Raw genomic sequence first — 18,918 nt, 5'->3', positions numbered from 1 at the left:
CACTTGAAATGTTCATTTTAAGCATTTTTTAAAATCCAAATTAGTTTCTAAATTTACTGGAATTGATTTATATTTTCCAAATTCATTCTTCTTTCTTTTCTGTGCTGTCAAGTACAATATTTTTTTATTATCCATTCTGTTGCCTGTATTATCTTTTAAAATGTATTTCTATACTGATTTTTATTGGTGGCTTTAGAGGTGACAATATGTTTTAACTTTTCACAATGTACTATCAAATAATATTATAGTGGTTCAAGAACAATATATGAACACTGTGGTATAATTTCCATTTTTCTTTTTCCTGCTTTGTGCTCTTGACATGTATTTTTACTTCTACATGTTCTATATGTTTTGAATTAAGTAATTTTTTATTTTAAATTATGGTACAATAAAGGCATTTTATTTCTTTTATATATTCATATGTAATGTTTATTAGTCACATGTTTACTGTCCTGTTTTAATTAATTTCCACAATCTGGGCTTCCAATTTGTGGCTTTTTCTTCAGTCTCAATAACTTTTAGTACAAGTTGTTGTTAAATTCTTATTGAAAATCAATTATCTCAGCTTTTCTTTGCTTGAAAATGTCTGCATTTTGTCTCCATGTTTTTAAGATTTTTTTTTTGATTTGTAAATTTTAGTTATTATTTTTTTTTCATTGAGCATTTTAGAAAGTTCCATTGTCAGGTTTATCCATTGTTTCTGATAAAAAGTCAGCTGTTATCTTATTGCTGTTCCTCTGTATTTTGGTGGCTGTGGGGGAAAGGAACCAGAAGACATGCATGGTTTTATGATATCTTCTGGTTTCCAGAAGTTTTATTATCTATTTCCTCATTTTCTATATATTTATCCTGCTTGTGGTTCAGCAAGATTCTTTGATCTGCAAATTTATGTCTTCCAACTATCTAGTAAGTTCATAACCATCATTTTCAACAATTTATTATTTCCTTTACTTTCCATATGAAATACTGATTATTTACATGGCAGGCTATTAGATATTGTCCACAAGTCACAGGATTTTTTTAATTTTAATTTTTCAATTTGAAAAATTTCTGAAATTGCAAGTTCAGTAAATATTTATTCTACTTTGCCTACTTTATATACCAATACATCCAATATTACATTTTTCCTTTTTAGTTTTTCCTTTTTCATTCTTACTTAGTTTCTTATTTGGTTTCTATATTTTCACTGAAATTTCTAATATCTTTATGCATTTTACCCCTCTTTCTTACGAGATTTTTAAATAGTTTTAACATAGTTATTTAAAAGTCTTTGTCTATTAACTGCAAAAACTAGGCCATCTTTATTCACTGTTTTTTCTGTTGATCATGATAGATATTTTCTTACTTCTTTGTGTGTGCCTTAATTTATGATTTTAGGCTGCACATTGTGAATTTAAAACTAAAATGGAGAAACTAACCTATATAATATTTACCTCCAAAAAAGCATATTCCACTTTCTTTGTCATGTTGATAAACAGTAGTTGAACTGCATCTGGGTATTGTTGTGGTCTTAGTTTTAATTCATTACTGGCTTCAATAATTTTGAGGCAGGATCAAAAATTTTTGTTAGCAAACCCTTTTCTCTCCTTGCTTTTCAACTATTTGTGAGATTTTGTTTTCATTTCAGGGAGTTTCTTTGTTCTATAACTACCACAATCCCCCCTACACACACACACACACACACACACACACACACACACACACACAAATAAACTTTCAGTAACTTGGAGATCTTGTTTTCATATTGATCCCCTGCACACAACAGACTGACCAATGCCTTGCACTCTGAGAAGACTCTATGAGCTGCAGAGGGATCCTTCTCAGTTCTTCTGCTACTTGTGGCAGGACTTGGTTCTCACAGGATTGTTTTTCTCATTCCTCTTGCTATGTACCAAACCTTCAGTGGTCTGCTTCTTTTCCCTTTAGGAAGATCCCCATTTGCTTTGGAGAAGGAAACAATTTTCTCTCCTCTGGCCTCGTAATTATGTGGAATTATATCTCAACTCCTAGCTTTCAACTGAATACTTCTTTTCTCTAAAGAAAAGCCTCACACCATGGTGGGATCTCTCTCATCGCCTTTTCTGCTAAATCCTGCTTTTGGTAGGCTTCTACTTTATGCTAAGTAAACAGTTGTAGGCATTTATTTTAATTAGATAACTTCCCCCCCCCACAAAGTAAAATATTTATGTATTTGCATTTGGTAGCATATAACAAAACATACTGAAGTTACCTCACTTATATCCTTATTTGTTCCACTTTGTGCCATCTCTCTCCATTTTTGCCAATCAGTTTTGTTTTCAAGGCAATTATTACATTTTTCTTTTCTTTTTAATATAAGCATTTTTGGGCTGGGGATATTTCTCGTAGAGTGCTTGCCTAGCATGCATGAGGCTCTTGTGTTTGATCTCTAGTACCCCCCCCACACACACACACATGCAAGTTAAAATTAAATATATACATAAAATGTTGCATATGCATAATTGCTATTAAACCAGTATATATTTTATAATATAAAAGATAGTATAATGTGTATACTATGTGCACCTTGATAAATGATTCCTCTACTAAATATTGACCATTCTTTTATAAAGCTGTATAGAGATCTTCCACATTCTTTCTAATAGCCTCATATTAGTTATAGTATTCCTTTATCTATCTGGATCTTAATTCATTCATTTTGTCCCTTACTGATGAATATTTGGGTTACTTCTAAACTTAGCATTACTAGTAATGCTACAATGTGTATAAATTATTTTGCTTTTCCTGTTGCTTTGAAGTTGTATTTCTAAGTAATTTTTTGACTCCTGTTTTAAGATTTAGGAGATATTTGCATCCTAATTAGATTAGAAGGAAGTAAATCATTCCTATAATACCTAGGATTTGTTTAATGAAATAAATGTGAAGTAGCCAATATGAATTATTTTGATTGTATCTCATATATCTAAATCTCATCTATCCTTTGGGCATCAACTCTTTAGTCTGACTTAAGTTGAAACTCAAAAGAATGTTTTGCCAACAATGATTTCCAGAGAACTGTCAAAATTACATCTTTATCTGCATCTAGAAATATCTAGACACCCTCTCTGTAGTTAATAATTTAGAAGGATTAATTTCAAGTATCATTATGAGTTATAGCTTAAGTATTTAGTTCATTACCAACTATATGCTTAAATTTCAATAAATACTGAAGTCATAGATATTTGCAAAATTAATATTAACAATATGTGTAGAGTCACTAAAAGTTTGCAGGTGCCATGAAACAATGAAGATATAATAAATAAACAGATGCATAGATAGATAGATAGATAGATAGACAGATAGATAGATATTTTAGGCAAACTCAGCAGTTCCCTTCATGAAATTTGCTAAATATCCCTCAGGTGCGTGATCTGTTCTATGACATGAGACACTTACAGGTTGAGCTTCCTTTGGAAATTATTTATGAATTTCTATTTCAGCTCAAAATCTTGTCAGTTGACTTAAAGCAAAAACTATCACAGACTCTATAAATAAAAAGGAAGAGAAGGGATAGTATGTGTTTTTTTGTAAGTCTTGAACATAGGTTGCTTCAGCAATCTCAAAAGCCTGTTGTGTTATCAAGCATCTCTTTAAAAAAAATTTTTTTTTGTCTGTTGTAGATGGTCACAATACCTTCATTTTGTTTATTTATTTTTGTGTGGTGCTGAGGATCAAACCCAGTTCCTCACACGTGTTAGGCAAATGTTCTACCACTGAGCGACAACCCCAATCCCTCAAGTGTGTCTTTATAATAGTGATTTCCAGGACCTTTGTGGCTAGGTCTATATGTATCATTGCTTTTGTGTACAATTTAAAATTTGAAACACTGTTTACTGTTGTACAGAACATGAAGGTTTAGTAACCTCCTCTTAGAAGTAGAGATACAAATAAATCAGCCCTCTGTGTTTGAAAAGTCTAAACTAAAGTGCAGTTATTTGCTTCAGCTTGTCAATGGATATTTATGATGTGAGCATAATCCTATAACGGTTATAGCAGTGAAATACATCCTGTGCAGATAGCTAGTAAAGGAGCTCACAGGCATTAATGCCAGTGGAATTTTAATGCTCCAGAGATGGGAAACATGGCACTTTCTCTGGTTAGTGCTGTTCTTACTGACCACAGTAAAAATGAGGGAATAAAATCAGTTTTAAATACTGTAGCACAGTTGGGTCTGTATACTTAACCAACAGCAGACACCAGTTTCTACTGTTGTCTTGTTTTAATCTCTTGGTTTAGTTAACTGCAGAGTAATGATGTATAACTAGTAAGATATTAGTTATTGCTTGAAAAATCTCTTAAATGAAGTAAAAGCTGACAGATTCTGATTCTGAGTTTCACCTTGTTATGATCAGTATTTTATTTGTGATCCGTGCCTGGTACATTCTGTCCCTTCTCATGAGGAGTGAAAGTTTGTAATAGAGTAAGAATTCCACACATACCTCTGCTCTACGAGATGAATTGTGAATGTGAATACATTTCCAGTTTGTAAAGAATCACCTTGTGCTTACTTTTTCCTAGAATGCAAACAAAATGAAGCTAAGTTTTATGTATTTAGACTCACAGGATTTATGTTTTAGAAGAACTTTGGGGATTGCATGAAGAATAGTATAGTTTCAACACTGACATTTTTAAACATTAAGTTTGTATTATTTGTGTAAGCTTAATTCAGATTAAGTTCAAACAAATCATGAATTACTGTGTTTGACATCTACAGAGTACCTTTTTATGTCCTACCAGAATAAGAAAATGTTATGTAGAAAAGAAATCGATGGGTCTTTTATTTATTTATTTTTAAATAAGGCAGAAGTTGAGGCAATATTTTTGCTAGAGGTTTTTGATGTTAAGATGATTTTGCATAGTTTTTGTGGCTGGGAAAGTTGAGAATTAAGTAAGAAATTCATATTAATTTATATTTACCTATAACAAGGCTACTTCTAAAAAACTATTGAGAGGAAAAAAATATAACAAACCTCATAAGAGTAAAAATAGTAATAATCATGGGCTAAAGTCAGGGTATAGCCATACCAGAAAATATCCTATAAGGATAGCAAGTAATATTAAAACATGCTATAAAGATGATCTTCTGAAAGCCAAAGCTAAAAGACAAAAAGATTGTGCTATATATTTGCCTTTATATAGCACAAATATAAGGAAAGCTCTTCAATTTTTTATATAATAAAAAGGAAGCATATGAGCTCACTAGTATTGATGATGTAGAGAAGTAATTCTAAAATTATCATTAATAAGTATCTGAAGTATGAATATCTGTGCCATTAATTAAATGGAGAAATATATGCCCTAGATATTAGCTATTTAGTTAGAAAGTTTGATGTGGTATGAAAATTGAAGATCTTCCCTTATATCCGTATTTAAATGTAATGAACTCCAGTATGCACAAGGTATACAGTATGCTGTGCATGTGTGCTTACCTGTCCTTCCACTCATATACACAAACATATTTTTAAAAATCAGGCAATGGTGATCTTGCCAGATGGTTGAACAGCCATTTCATGGAAGCTCCTAAATTTTGTACCACAAAAATAAAAATGTTGGTTCATATCACAGAATTTTTAATGCCAACTATAGATTATATATTTATATAAAATGCTGTGTAGGTTATATTTATTAGTAAATCTACTGTTTCCATACACGTGCACTCTTGAGTTGAACTTTACTGAGATGGGTCAACCAGGACATGAACTGTTAAGTACAACCCAGAGACAGATAAACAGGTCCACCCCTGGGACACTGAGTGCTGAAAAGCTTTGATGCCATTAGCAGTTGGTGACAATCCTAAGAGTAGTCAATAGGTCTTGGGCTGACTTTTGAAAAAACATAAATGTTTGGAAAGGAATTCATTTTTGCTCATTGAATTTATTATTTGAAAACTTATGACTTTTTTAAATTAGCAACTATGTGAATTTATAGAAAAGATATAAAGTAGAGAGTAAGAATCCTGTAGTCCCACTAACCACAGCATTCTGTGTGTTCTCTGTTGTCTTCTACTTTTTAGATGTATATTGAATAATTATAATCATGTACATATGCATGATTTTTCTTTTCATTTACCATTTTCCTACATCTTTACAAAGTTTTCTACTTTAATGGCTGCAAAACATTGAGTCAGATAGATGACTCATAATTTATTCATTGAATTGTTGGGCAGAAAGAAATACAAATTGGCAGAATATATTTTTCACTTTTATAAAAATCCCAGGGAGGATTTTAAAAATCTTGTCTAGCCATTTTATTGGGAAAAGTTCCCAAAACGTAATTACTGAGTCAAAGAATGTAAGCTTTTTAAGGCCACTTTTACATACTTTGTTCACCCTATAGTTTTTGCCAATTTGTGCTTCAACTAGCAAGGCATGAAGCTTCTTTTCTAACTAGGTAATGTGCTTTAAAAGGGAGGCAGTTTTATTCTTTTTAAGCCATAATTTTTATTAGATAAATAAAACAGTGCCATAGCAAGATCATAATACAATGTAAATTATTAATATATAAATGCTTTTTATATGCTATCAAACATTTAAGTTGGTAAACTTGCCCATAATAATATTGATTAGTATTAATTTGCCTAATTTATTTTTAATATATTGAGAAAGATCAACAGCTTAATCAGTTAATATCTGAATTATCACAATTTCTGAACTAATGCACTTTAAATGCATTTGATTATAACCTAAACTTGTAGTAAAATTCTATTTGTTGTGCCTACCTTTAATTTCTTTAAATATTTAAAAAAATCTGTTTGTAATAATTATATTATGCAATTTAACAATGATTTCACTGTTTCTAGGAGTGCTACATTCCTGAAGCAAAAGAATGGAATATATTTATAGTTCATTTTAAATTAGCAAAGTCTTAAGACATTAATTTAATTCAATTTTATATTGACAAAATGTTGTTCTAAGTTTATGACTTAATGACTTATAAGTCATGATTCCAGATTCAGAGGGGTTGTATTGATGGCCTAATTGAATAAGTAGTAGGGGTGCTGCTTAATGTATCACAATATATTTGGATTTTACTCATAATTTAGATGCACGATTTTAAGTTAACAATATTATTTAGAAAATATACTGTATTCAAAACTAAAAAAGAGAAAATTAAATTGATATTATTTTTCATATTAATAATGTAAAGAATTATAGTTATGATTTATAATATGTTACATGTTATATTATTCCCTGAACACTAAGCCACCTAAATTCAGAGACAGTAAGGGGAAAGTAAGTAATAAAATTAGCAATTATAGTAATAATGTTGCCTCCAAAGTTATTTAGAGACAGATAATTTCATGGCTGCTTGCCTTTTAGCAAAAGCTAATAGAAATTCCTAACTCCATTTTTCCTTTATGCTTTTCTGTTTCTCCAGAAGTTTCTGAAATTTCAAAATTTATGGAGCAGTCATGTTTGAAAGCAAAATGGACAAAAACCACACTTTTACATTTCAAGCTTTCTTCTTCAACAGTATTTTTTTGTTCTTTTTGAATTTTGCCATGCTACTGATACTTAAAACAAACTTACATTTAGAGGGGAAGAAATAGAAGGTCTAAAATCTGAAATGGTTTATGAACAGATGTTATAAGAAATAGAAAAATCTCAACAGGTTGATAACCCTGGTCCTAACATGGTTCATGGAGTGCCGTGGATCAGCAATGTAGTACTAAAAGAGAGCAAAGGAAACGGACCCTTCATCACTGATTTGAAAATTTGTTTTCAAATAATTCTCAGATTCTTTACAATTATGTATGGAACAATATGTCTACACAACCTTCATCGAAAAGTTAAAAAGTTGGACTGGCAAATTCTCTTTTGAATAGTCCAAATAAATAGTTACTATTTGGAGAGAACACATCATGGCAGTGTGCAGCTCTGGTCAACAAAATTTGGTCAACAAAAATGGTCGTGATCAAGAATAAGTCTATTGCAAAGGCTGTCATAAAGTAGAATCACAAAGACAGCATCTCTTCCTATTCTCATGATTCCTTAATCTCTGTCTCTTGTGCTAAAATGTGCTCCTTGTGTATACATTTTAGAAGATCTAGTTACATAAGAAAGCATTTTAATTTTAATTCATTATTAGAAGCATATAGGGTGGCAGCTTTGATAGTATGATTGCCATTGTCTGGTGTTGTACTTCAGATGTCAGTAACAAAGTTAAAGTTCTGAAATGTTTTTCCATACAAATTTTATCATAGCATCAGGTAGGTAAAGTTACTGTGGAAAAGATTAATGAACCATCATGCTTTGACCCAAAGAAAAGAATGTATGACTTTGTGTCTCATGTGAACATTGATCTTTCCTTGGGTAATTATTTGTTTTACTATGGTATGAAAACCTAGATGTTCTTAAACTTCTTTATAATTGCTTCAATATTTCAATAAGGATTTCTTTTTTTCTTCAGGGCCGGTGCATAAACTTCTCCAGAGTTCCATTTCAGTAAGGAAAGGAAAGCAAGAAGACCAAGAAGGTACAAAGATGGCACATTTTCACATCCAACCAGATGAAAAAAGTCAAGTGCATTTCAGAAACCTTTGGAAGAGCAGCTTAATTTCTCTCCGTCAGGAAATGCTTTCTCAGCCTTCTGCTTTTTTTGCACCAAATATTTTCAAACACTTGACTATCTACAAGGATGAGATTGATATAAAGAAGAATGTTAATCTGCACACTGTGGTTTATATAAGAAACTTTATTTTTGAGTGTGTTGAAGAGGCAAAAGCAAAAACAGCCACAATGTAAAGGTGATATCAAAACCAGTAGCCATGATGGGTCTTTCATGGAGATAGGACTTTTTAACATGCAAACATGGCGCTTGTGTTTTTGTATGACAAAATCTGTAGCTTCAGGCAGAGTATGAAATTTCCCACCAGGCTAAGCAAATATTGGAGTCTATTGCCTTATAGCTATGTCAGATCACAAAATCCTTCCAAGTCCCCTATCACAGTGTGCCTTACGGGAAGTTTCTGACTAGAAAATCTTGTCATTCTAACACTGAAAAGTGCACACGCATGACAAAAGATAGACAAGATGCCTCAAGGTATTGGTAGCAAGCAAGATTTTGCCCTTTAGTTTTTGAAGACACCTTTCTTTCATTATGCACTTGGGACAAGAAAATTAATAGAGCGTTATTCCACTGGAAGACAGCCTCTCACCAAAGATCTGGAGTGGAGTTTAAAGGACTTGTGATTTGAGACTTTGTCCCTTTGACTGGTAGATTTCCTCCTTTTCCTGTGTTTAGGAGTACTAGTGCATAAAGCATTAATATCTGTAAACATACCTAGGAGTTTGTTTTGCTTTTAATTTAAAGGAAGCAGTAACCACAAAGCTTCTGCTCAGGGTTTTTTCTTCCTTCAAGTCTCCAAGGGCTCTTCAGCGTCACAAGCCAGCAACTCTCTTTGCATGAAAATTTCAAAGTTTAATTAATATAATTAAAGGCAACAGCAAGCAGCAGCCTGTGAAGATTTTGCTCATCTTTTTTATGCCTTTTGACATTGAATGACCTATTACTGTATGCGCATTACTTGGATTTTGAGGAGCACTCTACTTTGGTTATGATTCAGTAGAGGAAAAAGACCTCCTTTCTGCAGTTTATAAATTAAATTTTCAGGAGGATCGCCATCAAAAAACATTGACAATGTATGTATTATAATTTTTTAGAAAAACCACCATCGTGTCACGTCGACGATGCCAGATTATGTTAGCGTGAGCAGAAACACTGTGGGGGAGGAAGAAGGCAGCAGCTGAAGAAAACAGCTCAAATGATCTAGTCACTTTCGATACTGTACTTCAGATGCGAAATGGATATTCGACTCGAAACCTGACAAAGCGCGCCGGCTTTGATATGAACTGGTATAGACAATGACCAGTGGCCGGGTCAGTGGGATGTCTCTCTGTGAGCACAAAGGCTTATCAAATGACACTAAAAATAAGTTCAACAACCATCACATTGGAAGGGAGAAGGCGAACATTTCATGTTTGGCGGGCATATGAGTGCACAAGATGGAATGAACGATTTGGAGCATCCTGGTATAATTACCCCCATTGTGCTTTTAATGGAAATTTCAGAGGATGGGGAATGATTCTGTTGGTTGGTGTCCAGGTTTTTGACACAGCTCCAAGAAACCTTATGTACACACACAAATATATGTATATGTACACACACACACACGCACACACACACATACACCCCACACTTATGTATTCTCTGGCTTGAATCTTTTGCTCAAGTTTATTTATGTCACTGGCTGGCTGGATCCAAAGTCATGTGTCCACATATTCATAAATAAAATTTTTATCTGTGCCTTTGTTATTCTTTTCTTTAAGTCCACATGAAGCTCATGCCTTCTTTGGTTGAATATAAAATTGTTCTAGTTAGTTTCAGGAATGGAATTGTATTCAGTTGTAAAATATCCAGTATGTTTAGAGATGATACTATTGGCAGAATCCATGGGTACCAGTGCAATATGGAAGCCTGACATCGGGTTTCCAATCCTTTCTTCATGAGTTCTTGTACACCCTTGTTCTATGTTTGCATCTAAAACAGGACCTATTGCTACTTTCTTAAATACACCCTTCATTTCTGATCAGTGCTTAGCCATCAATGCTATTTTAAGAGCATCAAGGATACCACAGTAGAAGCTAAGATTATGGGTTTTCTAATAATTATTTTAAATTTTGCTAGTACCATATAGCATACTTGTATTTTGCTACAGGAGCAATATAAAATAAACCTCTGCCTTTAAGTGGCAAAATAGCTTTCTGGAGATTTGTAATGCAAATAATATGAAGAGTTCCCCATGGAGAGGGAGGGGCATTGGTCTATATGTAGATTGAAGAAAAACATACCATTCATAAAGTTCCAATACAGACTGAATTGCATTGTTCTTAAAAATATGAACCAGATCTGTGTTATGCATTTCTCTGATTATTTTAACCAGCAAATGAGAATAATTTGTTTAAAAGTGTAGTTTTTTTCACCAAAGAACTCCATCAAAAATCCCTACACTTCTCAATAGGTTAGAATAAAACCTCTTCTATAAGTTTTGTGACACTTTATATATAGAGAGAAACAGCTCCAGTGTAATTTTCTGGACATGATGTCAGTCAAGATGTCCTTTCTTGTACAAATGAATAAGTCTTATCCATCATCCATTTGTGTTGCATAAGGTTGCAAAAACAATTAAGTGGGAAATGACTCCTAACTTATGTGTCTACTCTGCCTGGAAAGAAAGTTTTGAAGGCATCTATATATATTTCATAACAATGTCTGTTCTTTATGGATTTGATCCATAAATATTTATCTATCTGAAAACTTTGATACTTGGAATGTTTTCCTTAAAGCATTTGGTGCTCCAAGAAAAAACATTTGGTGCTAAGAGTTGCAGCACTGATGCCTTTCCCCAAGTTAATTCTATTTTAAAAATTTGTATTTCCTTCCCAATGAGATGCAGAGTAAAATTTGAGACTCTCCATTGACTAGGGAGCAGCATCTGTCATCTATGGTTAATTACTATTTTAACAAAAATATATAAGATTTAAACCCCCTATATTTCAAATAGTTAAGGAAAGAGCTGATTTACTTATATTTCCATTGAACCTTATTTTGGCCATTTAGATAATAAATGACACACTATTTGTTTTTATAATAAATTCTCACTGGATATAAGAAAGATCTAGGAGTCCCTGTGAACTTCATTTTATTATCTGAGGGTCACTAATCATTGTTTACTGCTCAGAGGTGGATTTATTTTCTTTAAAATTCAAACAAAATCTATATTATGGCTAACAAAGTTGTTCAAAACATTTTTGATTGGTTATCTTAACTATATTAATTTTTTTAAGTTCAAGAAGGAATAATATAGCCAGGTGTGGTGGGTATGCCTATAATCCCAGTGGCTTGGGAGGCTGAGGCAGGAGGGTTGTGAGTTTAAAGCCAGCCTCAGCAACTTATTGAGGCACTAAACAACTTAATGAGACCCTGTCTCTAAAAATATTAAAAAGGGCTGGGGATGTGGCTTAGTGGCTAAGCATCCCTGGGTTCAATCCCTGGTCCCAATAAATAAACATAAATAAAATAATAAGAAGGAATAGTATAGGTAGGTTACAAATTCTATAAATATAGTCTTGTAACTTCTGCTTACATGTGTATGTTGTATTTTAGTTACGTCACCTTCTCTGGGGAGTGTTTAGAGTTTTATTACTAGTAAAATTTTTGGTGTGTTTATATGAACAGGATAGATATATGTGTTACCTATCTATTTTAATATTAAAGGACATATGATTGAGAAATGTAACTCTGGTACATCTATTAATATAAAGAACAGGCCGATGGGGCTGGACAACACTGAATAGTCATTAAAGCCGTAAACACTAGTCTTAGAGTTAGATTAATAATTATTGAATTTCTATGGCATGTATCTGAATATAATTTTAGTATATGTCCACTGTAAAAAGTTAATTCAACCAGATAGGAAAAATAATTTTTTTAAAAAAACACTACCATTTTGTAGGCCTTGTATTATTTTTTTTTAAATGATGGTTAACTGACCTATATTAATTGTGTTCTTCTGTTCAAAAAAAAAAAACACAAAAAACTCAAATCAGAAAGTACACAGCCTAACATGCCAATTTATGTAAAAACATGCTTGCTCATGTTGTTTAGGAATGCGAGACAGAGGTCTTAGGCCACAGACCTCACCACTAGCTGCCTTGCTGACACTGAGCACATCAACTTCTCCACCACAGGCTGAAGGGATTGAAGGTACTTAAAGTTCCTTTCAGCTCTGATGACATTCCTATTAATATGGTCATATACACCACTGTGTATTTACGTATCTCATGTTTTTAATGACTGCTTTATTTGTAAAGCATAGTAATAAATTGGCTCCGTAAACTACCATTTAACTACACAAAAGATATTAAAACATATAATTTGATGATTAGCCATGATAGAGTAATTTCTTTGGTTTCTTATAAGCAAAATAATTTTAAAGAGGCAAATAATAATATAGGTTATATTTGATAATACCCCTCAAAAGATGAGTAAAATATTGCTAAATATATCTGTATATTTCATGCTGACATTTCAGTCTCATCAGGTATCTCAAATGCATACATAAAGAGACAGAAATTCTTATGAGACGTTTAAACTACCAGTTTAAATGACTGTAATACTTTGTACATTGTAGAAATATAAATTATTAAGCTTCTTTTCCCTTAGTCAAATTGGGAAACAAAAACTCTACTTAATCCAACATAACTATGCTTGTGATGCCCACAGAAAGTGTTCAGTGGAAAATATTTTAAGGAATAAATTGACACAGCTTAGAATCTGTAGCATATTAGAATTGCTAACCATTCATAAGACTTTCATAGTCTTAATATAGAAGAATACTGTGAAAGTAAGAATTCAAAATGTAAAAAGGTGAACCCCAAACATTGTCTCCTAATTACTATAAGTTTTTTATCTTAGATTAATTATATTTGTGGGTTGTAAACGTTAAGGGCAAGACAAAGGAATTTATGACAGTTATTAAAATACGCATTTATGTAGATTCCATTTGACTAGAAACATTGGACAAGAATTAATTTCTAGAATGTAAACTCTTAACAAGCTATACATTGCCTCCATGAACTAAAAGGCAACATGATTTTAAACAGTTTAGATTCAAAACAAAAGGAACAGGGAGCTTCCAAAACCATAGATGATGGAGAAAGAAAATTGTTTCATCATATGCTAAATTAGAAGCAAATCTAAACCTCTTGGCATGCTTATGTACTCCACCATCTGATTTGTATAAGTAATTGGGGAAAGAAAAACTCATAATATAAAACAAAACTGACTACTTCTAGCAGATGACACCTGTAAATGAAATTTACCAGTTGAAATTTTGATGTGAAATGAAACTATTATCATGATCATACTAAAGTTTTCTTTTGAGTTCTTTTTATAACATCTTCCAATTCTAAAAGTTTCTGTTAATTAAACAGAGCAATGACAGACCCTCATCTTCTTTAAATACTTTGTTTTTGTGAGGCTGTCACACGGAAAGAAAGATTATATTTTAAACAATATGTTCAAGTGTAAAAATCTTCAACAAATTCTGAATGTTTTTAAAAATGGGGGAAATTTTCAAGACTTAAAATTAACATCTTGGGATTCTTAATAAGGAGCTATTCAGAAAGTTTGAAAGAATTTAAAGAATTTTTAAAGAGGACATATAATACTACATTATGATCTGGACTAGTCAGTGTATTATTCTGAGGGATATTGATATGATTAATGTATTGTAGCACAATGCTAAAAATAGAAAATTATAACGACAATAATGGTTGTTCAGTATGTCTGTATACCTTTCATTGCCCCAAAAAAGTACTGAGATAATGCATTTATAAGGTGAAATAAATGATTTTAAAGCTTCTAATTCAAAATGAGATGAAGGCCAATTCATAAGTGATTTTAAAATTATGTATCGAGATAGTAGAATTAAAAATAATATATTTCTTCAATTATTACATGGTGGGTATTCCTTTCTTTTAAAAAGTATTTCCCTTAACTCTTCAAACATAAGTCTGACAAATCTCAACCCAATGGTATTACTGCATATGTTTATAATTTGTAACTTTTAAAAACATTTTAAATGTCATTTAAATGGAGAAGGAAGGGATTGTATTAGTTTCCCATAGCTGCTATAACAAAGTTCTACAAACTTAGTGGCTAAAACACTAATTTATTTCCTAATGTTTCTGAGTCCAGAGGTCCAAAATCAGTTCCAATGAGCTAAAGACAAGCCTGTAGCTGGGTTCATTCCTTCTAGAAGCTCTAAAAAGACACTTCATTTCTTCTTCTTTCTCACCTATATTTCTTGGCTTGTGGCCTCTTCATCCGTCTTCAAACTGTATCACTCCAACTTCTGCTTCGGTTACCACACCACTTGTCTCTCCAATCTTTTGCCTCCTTTTCTATAAGGACCACTGTGACTATAACATACCCACCTATATAATCCTGGATAACTTCTTTCTGTCAAAATCTTTAACATGATCATATCTGCATAGACCCTTATGTTGTACAAAGTGACAGTCAGGTTCTGGGGATGAGGACATGGATATCTGAAAGGACCATTATTCAGTCCATCACAAAGCTTGGAATAATTTTCCTTTAAAGTAACATTTTCCTTGTATCTGACACTATAAGAAAATGACGAGTTTAAATTTCTACTTAAGATCCTTACCTGCCCAAATCTGTAATCTTGTCATCCCAGTGTTGATTTCTTTTACATTTTCTCTTTCTTCCTTTTTTTAAGGTTGGGGGCAATTCTATTTGTCCCCTCTCTACAGCTTTATATTTTATTTGAGATTTCTCCAAAGGAAAAATCCCAGGGAACAAATTCTTGGAAGATTTCTGGCAGATGAAAAACTGTACTAAGATTGAAAATCATATAAGTAGAGTTTTATTCCCTTTGGAGCATTTACTTGGTTTGTCTGTATAAATCCAGAAGTTAACCTAGAATTAGTCCCTGTCATACTATACTTTCTTCTGTCATTCTGAAAATCTTTTAGGAAGGTATTGAAATATTATCAGAGACTAAGGACAAAAGTAAGTTAATAACCTAATATAGCAATTGACATGGATATTAAACAAAAGTTTTCTCCACCTGTTAACTATTTTCTTCCAGAATTAAAAATGTTTTTGAAAGAAGAGTGATTTTAAATTCTAATAAAACTAACATCTACATCAAACACTGTTCAAGCAGTGACTGTGAGCAAAACATCAACAAAATGGATAAGCACTAAAATAATGAAAGTCAAAGGGATCAGGTAAATTTTTCTCAAGTAAAAACATATGTTCAGGCTAGAATACAGCTCAGTTGGTAGAGTGCTTGCTTCGTGTGCACAAGACCCTGGGTTCAAACCCCAGCACCACACACACACACACACACACACACACACACACACACACACACACAAGCATATGTTCTATGTACCTTGAGTTACTAACAATAGATTATTAAATGATATACACACAATAGAAGTAGTTTTCACATCTCTCATATTTCTTAGATATTATGTAGCCTTCCTATACACACTCTTTTTTGGGAAGTACATTTATATGTTCAAACACTAAAGTTCATATTTCAATATGAACTTTTATGTACTTTGGAATCCTCATGCTGTCCCTGATAATTCATGTGAATCAATTTTCCATCTCTAAATAATGAGGTCTCAACATGTTTAAAAGCCAGTCAAATTACATGATAACATTTTATCTTTACATTAGTTTACAAGTTCCCAAAGTCCTGCATAGTCATTGTTATTTAGTAAATATATATAATACACACATACTACATATATACTGTGCTAATTTAGCCAAAACCTAGGAAAATTTTGTGTTAATTATTCTAAGGTATGGGTGGAGGGTGGAAGGGATTTCTGATGATATTCAGTAAGAAAGTCTTATAGCATGAATCCTGAGTGGCCCATTTAAAATAAAACCTTATCACATAAAATGAGATTTAATGCTAAGTGAGTCCCATTTTATATGGGCAACCCTAGATAAACTCTGCACCACTGAGAGTATCTCATTTTGTTACCACACAATTTTCAGTTTATATTAACAGTCTTCCTGAGGAATCAGAATGCTTTTAAATCATTCTATTTGTTACAAAACATTACTTTGGCCTAACTCACAGATAAGTTAAGCCACATAAAAATTTAATATCCTCTAAGGGTAAACAAAACAAAACAAGATGCCATAAAAATGATGAGGTTAAGAAAGTTAACCTGATGGCAGGGAAAAGAAAAGTTTCTCAGGAAGATTGTTTTTTGGACCAGCTAAAGGACATTAGGAAGATCAATTGCTTTCATATACTGTCAAGGCAGTAATGTTGAACAAGAAAAGAAAGAAAATCCAACATTGAAAGGACAATTAATTCAGAATTTTAGTTTTAATTACCAGGGATTAAATGGTGAAGTGACCCTTGTTCCATGGAAAACTGAACAACTGGATTTATATTTTGCTCTAGTAATAATAACCTGTTCCAGGCATTTATTCTATTCTGACATCATATTTCCCTGTTTTACCAACTGACCCACACAAAACAGGTAAAGAACAGGGATGCTTCAGTAAAGCCAGGCACTGCAACCTTTCAGCCATCCACAACATTCTGATTATGTAACAGCCCACTGAGGCCAGCAGGGATGATGTATAGGATAGTCCTGGGAATATGGGATTTCCATTGAACTTCGTATCCTAAAGTGAAAAGACCCTTCCAAATGAATAAAGGATGAAAGGTCAGGGAATTTGGTTCTACTGATAAGAGAGAGCAGCTAAAAACTGTTCGAGAAGGTCAAAGTCAGGCAGCAAATGTACTGGGCAATAGTGGAAGAAAAGCCAAAGAGAAAAGAAATGCCCTGAAGTGGAGCACTCAAGAACTTCATTGGTGAATGTGGGCAGATGCTTGTCTTGTGCCAGTCCCTGCACTAACCACAGGAGACTGCAGTGGGAAAGACAAACAGGTTTCAGCAACTCTACTGACCAAGTGAGGACAGAAAACAAGAAAATGCAAGTATTATAAGTTCTATAAAGGGGACATTTAAAGTGTGACAAGAGCGTGCAATGGGAAGAGGCTAACCTAGCCTGAGTCTTTAGAGAAGGCAGTGAAATGTTGGTTGAAACGGGGGGGGGGGATTAGTAAATGTTTTCCTCCTCTCTCTTCTACTTCTTCTCTTCCTCCTTCAACCCTATTCACTTAGCAGCACATCAGCAGAATGACTGGCACCTAGTGGGCTCTCAAAGTTTATTTGCTAATGAGTTAAGAATAATTATTTAGTCTTTCAGTTCCTTCAAGACTGAGTAGTCCTGTTCCACCGAATTCTTCCAAGTAAAAAGTTTACATTTTATAAATAAAAAGTTCTGAACATAACAGAAAACAACAACAACAAATAGGAAGTGTCTGAAAGGTGGAAAAAAGTTGCAGACTGCTAAAGGCCCTCAGATTGAGGAACAACATGGAGGTGAGTCCCCTGGGTTTTCTTATTGCTTCCCACAGGCACCTGACAGGGTACAATTACCTGATATCCTCTTTGAAACAGAGCCTGTGTGGACATATAAAGTCAACTAGGTGGATTTTATCAGTTAGTATCCTCCTTGAGACAGTAATTAAACAGAGATTGGAAGAGTGAAATTTAAAAAAAAAGATTCCATAACAACATGCTATCTATAAGAAACTTACCTCAAATAATGACAGAGATTGTGAGTAAAAGGATGGAAAAAGATACACAATGTAAATATAAATGTTTTAAAAAGTGAGAGGAGATACGTTAATATCAAATAAGGTATGTTCAGGGCAAAAATAACTTCTAGATGCAAATGGAGACTTTATATAACAATAAAGTTATCAATCTTCCCCAAAGTCATAACACCATAAACATGCACATGCCCAAAACAAGCAAAAATTTGAATATCCTTAAAATATATAAAGCATAAGCTTAGAGCTGATAGAAGAAAAATATAAACAAATCCTCAGTTATAGTCAGGAACTCAAGCAACCCTTTTTCAACAACTGGTAGAACTGCAAGACAGAAATTCATAAAGGATGTAGAAGAATTGAATAACATAATTAACCAAGAGGTTATAATTGACACATAGGGAGCAATAGCTACCAAACAATAAAATGCACATTTTTTCACATTCCCATGGAACATTTTGTAGCATAAATCATATCTTTAGACTGTTAAACCATCCTTGACAGATTCACAAGTATTTAAATCATGCAAAGTATGTTCTTTGATCAAATAGGATAAAATTAGAAATAACTAATAATAATACAAAAGGAGATTCTCTTAACACTTGGCAAGTATACATTATACTTATAAGTAAATGATGGGTCAAAATGGA

At 32.8% G+C, this 18,918-nt stretch overlaps 1 protein-coding gene across 1 annotated transcript in view; it reads left to right on the top strand.

Moving 5' to 3' along the window:
• Antxr2 (ANTXR cell adhesion molecule 2) overlaps positions 1-10,323 on the top strand; it is a 131,808-nt gene extending 121,485 nt beyond the window's left edge. Inside the window, exon 17 of the mRNA XM_078021457.1 lies at positions 8,428-10,323. Coding sequence (XP_077877583.1) covers positions 8,428-8,466 — 39 coding nt within the window. The 3' untranslated portion in view covers positions 8,467-10,323. The remainder of the gene's footprint in view (positions 1-8,427) is intronic.
• Positions 10,324-18,918: the final 8,595 nt, after the last annotated feature.

This window comes from Ictidomys tridecemlineatus, chromosome 9 (assembly GCF_052094955.1).
Source record: "Ictidomys tridecemlineatus isolate mIctTri1 chromosome 9, mIctTri1.hap1, whole genome shotgun sequence".
Taxonomy (NCBI): Eukaryota; Metazoa; Chordata; class Mammalia; order Rodentia; family Sciuridae; genus Ictidomys; species Ictidomys tridecemlineatus.
Note: the sequence above shows the minus strand (reverse complement) of the source record. Positions and strands in the feature narration are given on the sequence as shown.